General features: G+C 33.7%; 1 protein-coding gene and 1 long non-coding RNA gene across 3 annotated transcripts in view; one reads left to right on the top strand and one right to left on the bottom strand.

Annotated features, from left to right (window-relative positions):
- The window catches only part of NAALAD2 (N-acetylated alpha-linked acidic dipeptidase 2), a 41,083-nt gene extending 27,226 nt beyond the window's left edge, over window positions 1–13,857 (top strand). For both annotated transcript variants that reach the window (XM_032295799.1, XM_032295798.1), the window contains 7 exons: window positions 753–851; window positions 4,130–4,215; window positions 4,498–4,617; window positions 4,722–4,804; window positions 8,865–8,928; window positions 9,850–9,917; window positions 13,603–13,857. In XM_032295799.1, the coding sequence (XP_032151690.1) occupies window positions 753–851; window positions 4,130–4,215; window positions 4,498–4,617; window positions 4,722–4,804; window positions 8,865–8,928; window positions 9,850–9,917; window positions 13,603–13,698 (616 nt within the window). In that variant the 3' untranslated portion in view covers window positions 13,699–13,857. The remainder of the gene's footprint in view (window positions 1–752; window positions 852–4,129; window positions 4,216–4,497; window positions 4,618–4,721; window positions 4,805–8,864; window positions 8,929–9,849; window positions 9,918–13,602) is intronic.
- On the bottom strand, window positions 2,098–9,562 carry LOC116563212. The gene is made up of 3 exons (XR_004274283.1): window positions 9,363–9,562; window positions 4,720–4,799; window positions 2,098–2,216 (listed from the first exon to the last, which is right to left on the bottom strand). It is a non-coding gene; the product is annotated as an uncharacterized LOC116563212 (long non-coding RNA).
- Window positions 13,858–15,468: the final 1,611 nt, after the last annotated feature.

Genomic DNA, 15,468 nt, shown 5'->3' with positions numbered 1-15,468 from the left:
ATGTCCAAAGATAATTCTGATTGGAGATTTATCAAGCAATTGAATTTTCATAGGTGTTAATTAGATACTTATACTCGATGTTCAGTATAAGAATATGACAGTGTCCCCCACTTACCAGAGGTATGACCTTGGACCAGTTACTTAAACTTTCTCTGACTCAGTTTCTTTATTTGTAAGATGATGCTAGTAACTATTACTCCTTGATAGAATTATTATGAGATCATATGTATAAAATACTTAATACCATATTTAGAATATAGCAAACAATTATTATTGTATTCTATAACTGATATTTCTTTACATATCTCCCAACTCTCATTTTTAATGCCTGTATGATTATTACAACTTAATAATTGTGTGAGTGCCTACTGTGTAATCAGCTGCTTCTTTACAAATTAATTTCTTCTCGTTAATGCAGCCATTAATTTCCTGTATTTAAGACTTCTTGGATTCAGTAAGTTCCCACATAATTAAGGTCAAACATAAGGAGATGGGCTTGCCATTTGTGATCACTATTTTATTTTTTCTTTGTTCTTATCACTAACATATTATGTATTGTACACTGATTTTGGTATGACTCTCACTAGAATATGAATTCCACAAGGGGAGAGATTTTTGACAGTACCTGGCACTTAGTAAATGACAAATAATTCTTATATATATGAATAAAATATTCTCATCAAACTTTATAATTTATCCTTAGAAATTGTGATACTCAGCCTTTTTCTGCCATTTTCATTTTATTTTGACAGCCACTTGGGAGGAATCGCTCCACCAGATGAGAGCTGGAAGGGAGCCCTTAATGTGAGTTATAATATTGGACCTGGCTTTACAGGGAGTCATTCTTTCAGGTAATTTTGCATTACTTTAATAGCCTGAAAAAGTTTTATATTTTTAATGAAAACATGTTGAGATAACTATTCTACTAGGTACATTTTGCTTATCTCTTTTCCCATTTTCACTGCTAAACAACTGATCATTTAAATTACTTAAAAAGTACTTACTAAATGAAAAATTTAATTCTTTCACTAGTAATATCACATTAGTTTCATAGAGTCTCAAAAATTACTACATTTGAGTTACAGGTTTAACATTTCAAACTAGGTGTTTCAAAATTCTCTCTTCACCTAGTTTTTAAAATAGTTTTTCAAATAACTTTCAAAATGCTATACATGTGAGAAACTAGGTGAAGCTAAGGGAGAGTTAGAGATGAAGAGAGAAGGGAGCCAACATTTGTTGATCACTTACTGTGTGGCTTCAATGAATTAAAATGGGTAAATCACATAGGTACTGTAAGGCTCAATAGAACTGTTATTACAATTATTATTCTTATTAATACATGATAACACTCTTCTAGAAGAGATGTGATCACAAATTGTGTGTTATCAAATTTATTCTAACAGAAAGAGTAAAAGCTTACCACTGGGTCAAGGCACACAGGAAATGCCAGCTAGAGAAATCAGCTTGTTTGTACAGGGTTGTCGAATAGCATGGCATGATCAGAACTTTAAGAAGTTTGATTTGCCTGAAATGTAATAGAAGAGGGAAATGTAGCACTGATTAATCATATGGCTGCTTTTATTAAACCAAAATTATTAAATCAGTCTTGTTTGCTAACAGTTTACCCTGACTATGTGAATTTGGATTCTCAGAATATTTTTGTAGTTTCTGTAGGAATTCTCTTATTCCAGAAAGCTTAAAGTATTAGAAGTCCAATTTCCTTGTTTTATAGTAAGTTTAGAAATGTTTGATTTATATGTGTTTATTTATCTCTAAAATTCAATCAGAACAGTATTCTTTTAATTTAAGAGACTTTATTATCAAATTTGTGTATATCTTCCAGAGGAAGTAAAACATAACTTACTCAATGAAAGATAAAGGCTTTTTGATTTACAAACAGAAACATAACAGACAGAGAAAACATATAACTTCAGTTTTACAAGTTTAGTCACAAAGAGTAAACTCAACATCATAAACATTCCTAGGTCTAGATATAAAAAAACTGTGCTCCTTCACTGTGAGCACAGAATTCTCTATTGGTTTTAACTCAAAGTGGACAAATACACAAACAACCACAAAACTAAAAACTGGTTTTCCTCACGTCTTACCTCACAGAAAACTTGATAATCCAGTAATTCATTTACCGATATTATCAAATGACAAGACATAAGGGCAAATTCCCAATCATTGTTGCCACCAGTGAGGAATAACTTAATCTGCCCTAAGCAAAGCAGAAACATAAAACACAAAATCAGTAGCGAAAAAATAAAAGCTAAAGATACAGAGTATCAGCAAAGTTAAATTTCTGCTGTTGCTTAGAATTTACGTGTGAGAGCCAAAAGAAGATACGAAGAATGGGTTTAAGCTGCCTATACCTGGTTCTGCAAAATGAATCCATTGTACCTCTAAGTGGAACCCCCAAAAATCTTCCACGATGAGGAAAGGAATGCAGACCTTCACTAAACAGATTGTGCATTTCAGTGGATTTGAATTATTTGCATTACTATCATGTTTCTACAAGTTAACTTCTTTGTCTACAGGGCTGTAATATAGTCTAGTTAAGGATACTGACAGGTAGAGGTGACAATAATGGATGAGCCAAAGTTTTTCCCAGTTTTCCATACAGGATCATATTCATTTATTTCGTGAATACTTATTGAGCATTTCCTATACCATAGACACCATTCTGGGTTCTGGGGATTCAGCAGTGAACAAAGCAGACAAAAATCTCCCTGTGGAGCCTGCATTCTAGAGCTCAATTTATTTGAAGCATGATGAGTTTGAAGTAATAATATGACAAATAAATATTCTTCTGGAGCTCAAAAATACTAAAAACGAGAAAGACATAGGATTAAAGATGTGAATGTACCACTTTGAGAATCTTAGCAGATAGCCTGTGTTTTTTGTTCAGACTAATATTAACTTTTCCTTCCTCATATGTTGCATTGTTCTTTACTTAATTTTCTTCATTTAATGACGCAACGCCAACCAATTTGGGTTTCTTACTAATCATGTATCCAAGGCTTATATTTTTAGAGACACATGCTAAACAATATTTCTGCTTTTCTGCTATTAATTTTTATCTGTTGCTAGCAAAAAGAAATCATGCACTTAATGCCTTAAAATGAAAAATGAGAATACCCATCGATTAGTTTTACTCTGAGGTACTTTTAGTTGAATATTACAAATGGATTAAAGATCAGAAGCACAGTGTATTTTAGTGGGGTGGAGGAAGCCAGAATTTGTTCTTAACAATATACAAGTTTTGACAGCTCATTCATTATTCCATTAAAACATGATTACAAACTAGAAACAACTGAGATCTCCCTACCCTTCGAATAAATGAAGATTAATTTTGTTCTCTTGGGGAAAGTAGCAATTTCCCATGTTATTTTGGATTCATAAAATGCAAGTAACAGTTTTTTTTCCTGTCTGGCTGAGCTTGATTGTATTTTCCCTAGTTTTCTAATTTGGCTGATTGTAACTCATGAATGAATATTAAAAGACTGACCCAAATCAGAATCAACAAGGATGGCCTAGAAACATGTCATTATATAGTTGTGCATTTTAGCAGGAGCTTCCGAAATTCTCATTTAACAACAGAATTTTCTGTTTTATATAGATGACACTAAGCCAGCTCTTAAACTTACATACTATTTCCGTAATCATGAAGATAATTACTGAATCTAGGATTTAATATAAATATAAATAGATATATTCAAATAACATGCTTATACTTTTTTTCTTTATTACATAATGGACTGTCTTATTTGTTTCTGTAAGGTCTATTTTTAAAATTTAGAATAAATATCTAAGATATTTTGAATAATAAACTCTTTTGAATTTCAAATAAATAACAATATAGCTATGAGAAAATAATACAAAACAGCTTTTACAATTTGACTTCAAGGCGCATGCTTAGGTGCTTAGAAGTAAATTTGCATAATGTCTACTTTACTTGCAAATGGTTCAACAGTGTCAGCAATTATTGAATTTAGGTGGTGGGATGCTATTTCACAGCTTTTCATAATAAAGCACTATTACGAAAATAGTTTTTTTGTAATAAAACACTGTAAAAAACTCAACATAATTCACTGTGGTAAGTAATTTATTCCTTTTCAAATTCTAGGAAGGTTAGAATGCATGTTCATAACATCAATAAAATTACAAGGATTTACAATGTAATTGGGACTATCAGAGGATCTGTGGAACCTGGTGAGTCAGATAATTTTTTAAAAACATTTTGTTTTTACAAAAATTAAAGAGTAAGTAAAGATAAATTGTAGTCAGCAATTGATGTGGGTTTTTTTTTTGGCTGATTTGAAACTACTAAATTTTGGGGAAAATTGTACAACTCTAAACAAAGACTTTATAGTGTTTCTTGTCTTTTATACAGAAAACTCAAGCAAGGGGATGTTTATTTAAAAACATAAATTACAATTATTTATAATGTATTCAAAGTTGTAGGGTTTTTTTTTTTAATATACTATTTTCCAGACAGGTATGTTATTCTGGGAGGTCACCGGGATGCCTGGGTATTTGGAGCTGTTGACCCAACCAGTGGGGTTGCTGTTTTGCAAGAAATTGTCCGGAGTTTTGGAAAACTGATGAGTAAAGGTAAACAACTTTTCTTTTCTAGGTGATGACAAAAAGTGACTTACTTAATTTTCTTTTATTTTTAGGCAGCTGTACCTAACCGTGTGTGTTGACAATACTTACAGGCTGGAGACCTAGAAGAACTATCATTTTTGCCAGCTGGGATGCAGAAGAATTTGGACTTCTGGGTTCCACAGAATGGGCTGAGGTAAATAAGACAAAGAAGGTTCTTATTATTTTCTTGGTCAACAGGGACCATGTATATAAATATAAATACACGCGCATGCACACACACACACACTCTCACACACACACACACACACACACACACACACACACACACACACACGCGTATCTCGGGATGATCAAAAATACATTCCATTACCTAATATAGTTTTGGTTTGGAGAATGACTCGAGAATTTAGGAAATGGTTTGTTTTTACTTTCACATCAGTTTGGCAATAACCTCTTATTACTAGACTACAAACAAACTTATTGTCTCTTGTCAAAATATTATAGTTGCCATTTGTATTTGTTTTATAAAAAATAAGTAAAATCAGTAAGCTCAGAAAGTAATCAAAATTGGCAAGATGTTTTTGATAAGGGAATTATCTAAAAACTGATACAGATTCTTGGAGCTAATTTTTAAGTTTTTGAAGTTTCTTTAGACTTCTTCCATCTGAGAAAATAAAAGATGTTCTATTAAGATGGCCATATGTTGATGATATTTTCGCATTTACAGATTCCATGTAAAATGGCAACCATAAGTATACTTTAGCATTTACAACAGATAGGTGCTTCATTGTTAAATATAAAGTGATAATTCTGTGAATTGAATTACTTTAATAAATTGGCCTGCTTTACAATTTCAGAGGTGGGGTTTATTTTCTTCAGATATGATTGATTGTCATTTGTCACTAGCTCTTAATTATTTATATTTAAGGGTCTCTCCTAGGCCCCTTTTCTTTCATCTTCTTCCTTTAGTCTCTCTGTAAAGTAATCTCTAAGTTCTTAATTGTAAAAGATAAGCATATACTTTTTAAAAAAACTTTTATTTTAAGTTCAGGGGTACAAGTGCAGGTATGTTACACAGGTAAACTGTGTCATGGGGATTTGCCATACTGTTCAACAACTCTGCACGAGCTGATTTCTTTAGTTGGCATTTCCGGCCTGCCTTGACCCAGTGGTAAACTTTTACTCTTTCTGCAATACTAAGCTCCATAAACACAATTTGTGATCACATCTCTTCTAGAAGAGTGTTATCATGTATTAAGAAGAAGAATAATTGTAATAATAATGCTGTTGAGTCTTTTTTTTTTTTTTTTTTTTGATACGGAGTTTCGCTCTTGTTACCCAGGCTGGAGTGCAATGGCGCAATCACAGCTCACCGCAACCTCCGCCTCCTGGGTTCAGGCAATTCTCCTGCCTCAGTCTCCTGAGTAGTTGGGATTACAGGCACATGCCACCATGCCCAGCTAATTTTTGTATTTTTAGTAGAGACAGGGTTTCACCATGTTGACCAGGATGGTCTTGATCTCTTGACCTCGTGATCCACCTGCCTCGGCCTCCCAAAGTACTGGGATTACAGGTTTGAGCCACCACCATGCCTGGCCAATTCTGTTGAGTCTTTCAGTAGCTTTGTGATTTATCCATTTTAACTCGTTTAACCCACACAGTAAGTGATCAGTAAATGTTGGCTCCCTTCTCTCTTCATCTTTACCTCTACCTTAACTTCACCTAGTTTTTCACATGTATAGCATTTTGAAAATTATTGGAAAAACTATTTTAAAAAGTAAGTGAAGAGAGGATTTGGAAAAACTTAGTTTGAAATATTTAACCTATAACTCAAATGTAGTAATTTTTGAGAGTCTATGAAACTAATATTGTGATATTACTAGTGAAAGACAATTTCATCACCCAATTTTATTTTATTAAGCCCAGTATCCACTAGTTATTTGTCCTGACCCTCTCCTTTCTCCCACCTTCCACCCTTTGAAAGTTCCCAGTGTGTGTTGTTCCCCTCTATGTGTCCATGTGTTCTCATCATTTAGCTCCCACTTATAAGTGAGAACATGTGATACTTACTTTTCTGTTTCTGCATTAGTTTGCCAAGGATAATGGTCTTCAACTCCATCCATATCCCTGAGAAAAACATAGTCTCATTCTTTTAATGACTATGTAGCATTCCAAGGTGTATATGTAACACATTTTCTTTATCAGGTCAATCACTGATAGACATTTAGGTTGAATTCATGTCTTTGCTGTTATGAATAGTGCTGCAGTGAACATACATGTGTATGTGTCTTTATAATAAAATGGCATATTCCTTTGGTATAATAAAATGGTATATTCCTTTAGCTATATACCCAGTAATGGGATTGCTGGGTCCAGTGCTATTTCTAGGTAGGTGCACTGTGTAAGTACTTACCTTCCCTCCACCATCTGCTGTTTATCATTTAAAGTCCAGATTTTATAGAGCTCCTTTAAAATATGGCACACCTCTCTTGCCACTATGTTTAGTTTTAAAAATGCTTTCCTCCTCATTCATTTTCTCTTACGTTAGTTTAAAATACTATAATAAGAACAATATGAATCAAACAAATATAGATGGGTAAAATGCCCACTCACAGTTACTTGTCTGGTATCATTTATCCTTTGTTGATTACATTTACACTGCGAATTGTTATTTTCACATTGATATTATTAATATGCATTTTGAAACTGTAATGTTAATTTGATGAATCAAATTTTATTAGTTCAGGTCTGTTTTTCCTCCTGCTCCTGTGGTGGGTGAAGGTCATTGGCTTTTGGAAATGTGTAATTTCTTGTGATACATAATATATTTAAATATGTGCTTCTGTTTTTTAAATTTCAGCAGCTGAACATAAATCTAATATATAAAATAATAAACATGTTTTACATTGATTTATAAACATGTGCATTAAAAGACAATTTCAATACAGTTTCCAGTTTTTTGCCAGGTTCTTGATTATATTCATCAGCATATTTACCTTCTTTAAATACAAATAAGGAATTTTCTTTATTTCCACTATAAATCTGTTATAATAGAACCTTTGATTTTATAGTTCTCTATAATGGGGTCAACTATCACCTGGCTGATGCAAGCAAGTGCAAAGAAGTTGCAGTTTTTATTTTTGCCATAACACACACAGATTTAAATGTTTTTACTAGAATATATTTTAGAAAGCTAACAAGCTAGAGACAGAGAGGTGAAGGGCTCTCTCAGCATGTTCCCCTCTGTGTGTAAGTGAATTAGCCTTGCTTTACTTTATCTTTCTTGGATCCATCTATTTGTGTGTGTGTGTGTGTGTGTGTGTGTGTGTGTGTGTGTGTGTGTGTGTCTTGTTTTGTCTTTATGTATGCCGCCTCTCTAATTTTTTGTCTTTTTTTATTTCACTTCTCCATATGTGTAGTAAATATAAACAAAGGGAAATTTTCTATTTCTCACTTTTGAAATGATAAATTTACTTGGGTTTCCACTCTAAATGGATCTCAAACTTCAGGGTATGTAAGAATCAATTGCTAGTTATATCCATTAGAAAATATAGAATTTTCGTTTGGCACAGTGACTCATGCTTGTAATCTTAGCACTTTGGGAGGCCAAGGTGGGCGGATCACCTGAGGTCAGGAGACCAGACTAGCTAACATGGTGAAACCCCGTCTCTACTAAAAATACAAAAATTAGCTGGACGTAGGTGGCACGTGCCTGTAGTCCTGGCTACTCGGGAGGCTGAGGCAGGAGAATCACTTGAACCTGAAAGGCAGAGGTTGAAGTGAGCTGAGATCATGCCACTGCACTCCAGCCTGGGCAACAGAGTCAGATGCTGTCTCATAAAAAATAAAAAATAATATTAAAATAACAATTTTCCAGGCCTCACTTGTAGCAGTTTTTATTCAGTAGATATAGGGCAGGGCCCTAGGATGTGGGAGCCATATCCCTACATATTCTGATTCAGGGAATCAAGGAACCACACTTTGAAAATATTTTTTTCCCTAAGGGCTGTCTGCTTTTGCTATAAGCAGTAGCTGTTGCTTCGTAGTATCCTTATTTCTTATATTAATTGCATACTTGTTGTTAACCAACTGATTTTCTGCATTTTCTCAGAAATTATGGTCACAGGCAGACATAGATATTTAATTCTGAAAGGTATTTGTAAACCACTTTTCCACAAAATTAATTTGCTTATTTTGTTTGTTTCACAATTGTAAGTAATGTGAATTAAGTAACAACTTTGCTTCAACTATAGGAGAATGCCAAAATACTCCAGGAGAGAAGCATTGCTTATATCAACTCAGATTCATCTATAGAAGGTAAATTTTATTTTAATTTATAGTAAAATTTTCATAAAGTAAATTTTGTTTCAAATAATTTTTACTTACTGTTGAGTAGTAAACCATCCATTAAGCCTATAAATTCTAACTTATTAACCACCTCAGATATCCCCTTCCTATGAGATACCTCAGTAATACCTTTATTTTTCATTTTACCACAGAGAAAATAATTAGGATTCGTATGAACTGATATGATTCATAACTAAGCTATTGCTTTTAACTTCTTTAATATATTTACTATTTGCCTATATTAAATTACTACTTAAAACTCTAGTATTAACCACATATTTTTCACTATGGACATATTAATGGAATTTGGCTGAAATAGTTCAGAAGAAATATTTTACAGATATTTTGTCTAGAAATATTTCCTGTATTTGTTGTAAAAAAAAAATTGAAGTAATTGTACTTACTCCTTTTGAACTGCAAACTCCTTTTGAATCTGACATGTGAGATTTGTGTCTCTAGGGTGTCATTGCATTGTAGTTATTTTTAAATAAATGTTAGAACATAATAATTACTGACATGTTTTTTTCTAATGTCTTGGTATATATTATTGCATAGAATGAAACAAGTAAAAAACGAATGCTATGGCCTTACCACTTCCTTTGCCAAAGTACCCCTAAGAAATGCTGCCATAGAATGACTCTTAAAATCACTATGGGAGTTGTTACCTTGGCAACTGAAGTCCACCAAGACCTTCTTCTATTCATATATGTGGTGCAGCCCTTCTTGCTCCTGAAGAAATATTTCCACCCGGTTTTATTCCTTGGGAATGAAGTCTTTGATTTGAAGATCATTATATCTTGTTTAAAATTAGAAAATCAATTTAGAATGAAACATAAATGGAATCTCATTTAGAAGTATGAAATAATATTCTGTGTTTTATTTATTTTTCAGGCAATTATACTCTCAGAGTTGACTGTACACCTCTTCTTTACCAATTAGTGTATGAACTGACAAAAGAGGTATATTAGGAGATGTGTCTTCGTATGTTTTCTTTTGAATGGATAAATGAGTAATATGTGTTCTCCCCTAATTGAATGGTAGTTTTAAGCTGGTGAGAGAACATGATTGAATCATATAAACAAGTCAAAACAAAATCTGTAATATGCTGTTTACCTATATGATATAACTAAGAAGACAGTATCACCAGCTTCTTTGTTCTAGTAATAGTCTTTATTAATAATTGTGTAAATAGTTACAATATGTATTTATCTGGTAGAGGTATTTGATATAACAGAAAGAACACTGAGCTAGAATACAATGGCCTGGGGTTCAAAAACTCTCTTAGCTACTCATTCACTCATTCAACAAATATTCATTGAGTGGTCACTATATGTTAGGCTCTATAAAATGAATTATAGCAGCAATAGTGATAAAAGGACAAGGTCACTGAATTCAAAGACTTTGTAGTCTATAGAGGACACAGACTGGTAAAAGAGGAATCAGAGTTCACTAGACTATTTGATACCATGTATGATGGAGAAAAGTTAGGGAATAGAGAATATGAAATCCTGGGGTGGCTGGGGGACGGTGAGGAGCATAAGAGGTTTACAGAGTCACTGATGCTTGGACTGTCAAATGAAGGGATGTAGAAGTAAGGGAGAGGGTATTCTAAGCAGAGGACACAGTATTTAAAAAGATGTGGAAGTATGAAAGAACATATTTCCCGATCTGTAGATAGCTCAGCATTGCCAAGCAAAAGGCGATAGTGGGAAGATGGTAAGAAATGGGGCATAACAAATGGGTCAAGGAGTTCAGAAATCTGTTATGAAAAAAATAATTAAAGAATTTCTAACAAAGTTGTTCATTGTTTTATATCAGTGTAGTGAATACATTAAGTAGTTGCAAGTCTAAAGGCAAAAGGGAAATAATTCTGCAAGCTTGCTAATCTCCCAGTAATTTATAAATAATAATTTTATAAATATTAAATGAGTTATAGATATAAAAGAGCTCCAAAATCTAAAGCACTCTGAATCCTTAAAACTTCTACAATCTACTCATTTAATATCTGTGAGCATCATTTAAATAGTTCCTTGTGAAAGAATTGTCCTGTCAAAATGTTTGCTCCAAGGTCAGCCTTAGATAACAATATGAAGTAGCTATCACTTCTCTCTGGGTACTGTTAATATTTCCTAATCCTTCTTAGTCTTACCCATCTCTTTTTGAGTTAATGTCTTTAAAAACTAGTTTTCCAAATGAAACTCCTCTTATTTTCCTAATGACAATGCTCTAACCATCTTGGGTAGCTAATGTCTTTAAACCTTTCATTGAAATGTTCCATAAAAGCATCTTATATAGAAACCAGCTGAAAAGAAAATCTTTACTGAGAGAACACTTTTTGGAACAGGAGTTTATGGTTTGTGCTGTCCTAGAGAGATGATCCCTGCCCTTGATGTCAGGAATGATAAGAATTTGGCGGTTGATAGAAGTTGATGTCTTTGCCCCTTTGTAAAAAGATAAATGTTTATCTATGGGCATACTAAGACCCAGTAGACAAAAGAGACTTGTTTTTACTCTCCTATAAACTGATTATTACAATTTTATTAATCCTAGTATATATTAGCACAAATAGTCAAGCCATATTTGTGACGTGAGGATAGGGTAGGAATGAGAGACAAGACTGAGCTTGGAGAGAAAGGCGGCTGCCTACTGGAGCAAGAAATGGGGAAAAGTGTTGCTAAATAAGAGGAGGGCTATCAATTCTGACAATGCATATAGCTGAGATAAGACTGACATTGCCGAGTATGGTGGCACATGCCTATAGTTCCCACTGAGGCAGTAGGATCATCTGAGCCCAGGAGTGCAAGCCACAGCAAAACCCTGACTCTCGGGGTGGGGGGAACTAATCTTGATTGCCTAGGTCAAAGGGATGTGATTTCTGATTAGTACTAGATGGAGACAGTATGATTAAGAAAATGAAGAGGATTTTACTGGGAATTCAATCCAAGCAGGATGTAGAAACTGGAACAGAATCTCTCTCAGCCATTATAAATTGGCAGGAGCAGAGTGAAGAATAGAACCCAGTTAGCTGGCTAGAAATGAGCAGAACATCTCTGCAGCTGCTGCACATTGGTAGGGAAGGATGTGCAGTGCCAAAGCTATTTCTAAGCTGTGGATCCTATATGCAGTGATAAAGTACCATCTCATTCATATTAAGCTAAGGGCAAGAGACCACTTCCCAGCCCTACCATTATTCTATGGAAGAAGGCAGATTTACCACTGTTATCTTCTACTTGAAGGCTGATGTGGGCTTGTGTTATCAGTAAACGCAACACGTTTGTGCCTCTAAATAAGTGGGATGAGATTGAAACAGGGAAATTGTTCAAAAACACGTGGCAGTATCCAACATCTTTATTAGATGCTCTTAAATTTAATTGCCATTTTCTCAGAAGGGCCTTACCTAGAGACACATCTATCTCCTATCCCCTATCCACATCTCTGTATAGCACTTTGATATTTTATTTTCAAATGCTTATTATAATTTTGTATTAAAAATTGTATTTGATGTGTGTATCGCAATTAGATTTAATTGTGAGGTCCAAGAGGGAAGAAACTACGTCTCTTTTTCCGCATTTCTCTTCTGAGTTCAGAGCGTAGTAAATATCTATAGAAAACATTTTAAGTATAGTGGCACAGAAGTTAGAATAACCAACTCTCTCTAAAGGCCAGAGAAAATATCAGATGCTTATGTTAAGAAAGGTACCACTATCCCCATTTTCACAGGTGAGAAGACTAAGGTTCAAAGAGAGGAAGCGATTCACCAAGTTATAATCCTTTCACAGTTAGTTAGGTAGAGTCTGCCTTGGATCTGTTTTTGAGCAAATCAGGGTTATAAACAAACAAGCAAATAAAATACGACCAATATGTGTAGTAGTCCAGATTTAAAATAGACCAGATGGACTCCACAGTCCACAGCCCACAATGTTTCCATCACATGGCCCTGCTCTTCTTAGAGTGTCAAAAGACAAAGCAAGTATAAGTTTGTAAAAGTACTTTAATGAAAGAAATAAAAATGTTTATATATATACACACACACATAGGAGCTCTTAAAATTCCTAAGTAGTAATCTGAGGTAATGTAGACCTTTTTAAAAAAAATCCATAAAATTTTAACTTTGTATAAGACTTTCTAAAGAATAATGCCCCACTAAACCCTGCCTGCCCTGCAAAACCAAGACTTAAAGGTTAAGACGGGCTTCAAATTATGTCACCTCTATTGTTCTAAGACTGCTTTGTAGGTCTTATTAGGCAAAAACAATTTACAAAAGCAAATGTTATATCTGAATTATTCTCCAATATATTGCCACTAACAGAAATCTAAGCTGCCAAACATTAAAATGATGACATTGTAAAAATTTTAAATGCTCTTTAAAAGTTCACCAAAATAAGCAGGAAATTACATCTTAGGTACATGGCAAAATTTCCAACACAGGTAGGCATCATGAATGAACAATAATTTGGGCTAGATTTATTTCTTGCCATTTGCAAAAATAATTTTTCTATAAAGGAACTTATATATACATGTATATAAATATATATGAACATGTCATTAAAAGTAGAAATTGATGACAAATCACATATAGTTTTCTTTTGACATAAATATAGTTGTTTCTATCCCTGATTTCCAGTATTTGATTTGTCTTTCTAGATCCCCAGCCCTGATGGTGGGTTTGAGAGTAAATCACTGTATGAAAGCTGGTTGGAAAAAGACCCTTCACCTGCAAATAAAAATTTGCCTAGGTAAGTTACTTGTATGCACCTTTCCTACCATAGGATAAATTATAAATTCCCCTCTGCCTTCTGTTTCTCCAAACATGAAATTCTGAAATGTCTCATTAATAATTTGAGTCCAGAAAAGATAATAAAGAATTCTTGGCCTGGTGCGGTGACTCACACCTATAATCTCAGCACTTTGGGAGGCTAAGGTGAGTGGATTACCTAAGGTCAGGCATTCAAGATCAGCCTGACCTACATGGTGAAACCCTGTCTCTAATAAAAAAAATTAGCCGGGCATGGTGGCGGGCGCCTGTAATCCCAGTTAGGCTGAGACAGGAGAACTGGTTGAACCCAGGAGGCAGAGGTTGCACTGAGCTGAGACTGCACCATTGCACTGCAGCCTGGGCAAGAGTGAAACTCCATCTCAAATTAAAAAAAAAAAAAAAAAAAGAATGTCTCCATCCAGCCTTTGTTTTGCTGGTAAGCCAGCACATGAAGTCTTTCAGCCTATATTAGAACACAAATAGATCTAGTTTTGCAAATTTTTAGTCCAAATAGTTTTGCTACATTATTAGCCACTAGTTGGCATTCTGGCATAAAATTTCATTTAGGTGTGTATTAGGTGTATTAATATGTAATATAACTTCAGATGATGATAATGAAGTTAAAAAACAAATGCTGGATTATTTGCTTCTAAATTTATTGAGGAGCATTATCAATAAACACTGAATTTTGTGATTAATTTAGAATTTATATAAATATTATTTTTTGCCTCTTATGCTACAGCAGCTTTCTTAAATTTATTTTGTTTTCTTTTTTTCTAAACAATATGTACTAAAAAGCATATATTTGTTTTCTACTGCAATGCCATTTCTAATACAGATTGAGCGTACCTAATTCAAAAATCTGAAATCTGAAGTGGTCCAAAATCCAAAACTTTTTGAGCAGCAACATGATGTTACAAGTGGAAAATTCCACACATTATAGTACTTAAGACAAACTTTGCTTCATGCACAAAATTATTTCAAATATTATATAAAATTAAGTTCAGGCTATGGATATAAGATATATATGGAACATAAATGAATTTTGAGTGTAGACTTGGGACCCATCCCCAAGATATCTCATTACATATATGTAAATATTCATAGTCTGAAAAAAATCTGAAATCCAAAATAGTTCTGGTCCCAAGCATTTCATATGGGATACTCAATGTGTACATGCAAGTAATAGTAACAGTTTATAGCTTTATTCCTCATTTCAAATTGGACTTGTGAAAGTTTGAATGTGGGTCCACTATAAAAGTTTCACATGCCAATTCAACAAAAATAGTAAAATACAAAAGTGATTTTTAAGACACTGAAGAGCTCAGTCTCAAAAACACATCTAATAATCTAATCATTTGGAAATATATAGTTATGTTTTTAATGCACATGCAATTTTATATACTGCTTTCATGACTTACCACTATTTTACAAAAAATTTGTCATGTCTTACGTTTTATGTATGTATATATGTGTGGTAGAACAATAGAGGTTTCTTAATCATATGCAAAGAAATAAATTATAATTAGATTTATTTCTAAAATGAAATAAGGCATATTTAGATGCTTTATGATCTTAAATGTAGACTTTTTAATGGCAATTTTCTTTTTCTTTTATTTTTTTTTATTTTGAGGTGGAGCTTTGCTCTGTCGCCCAGGCTGGGGTGCGGTGATGCCACCTCAGCTCACTGCAACCTCCACCTCCCAAGTTCAAGAGATTCTCCTGCCTCAGCCTCCTGAGTAGCTGGGACTACA

The sequence above is a fragment of the Sapajus apella genome, unplaced genomic scaffold, assembly GCF_009761245.1.
Source record: "Sapajus apella isolate SASKATOON/1434 unplaced genomic scaffold, GSC_monkey_1.0 scaffold34, whole genome shotgun sequence".
Lineage (NCBI taxonomy): Eukaryota > Metazoa > Chordata > Mammalia > Primates > Cebidae > Sapajus > Sapajus apella.
The sequence above is the reverse complement of the archived record's forward strand: the minus strand, read 5'-3'. Positions and strand labels throughout refer to the sequence as shown.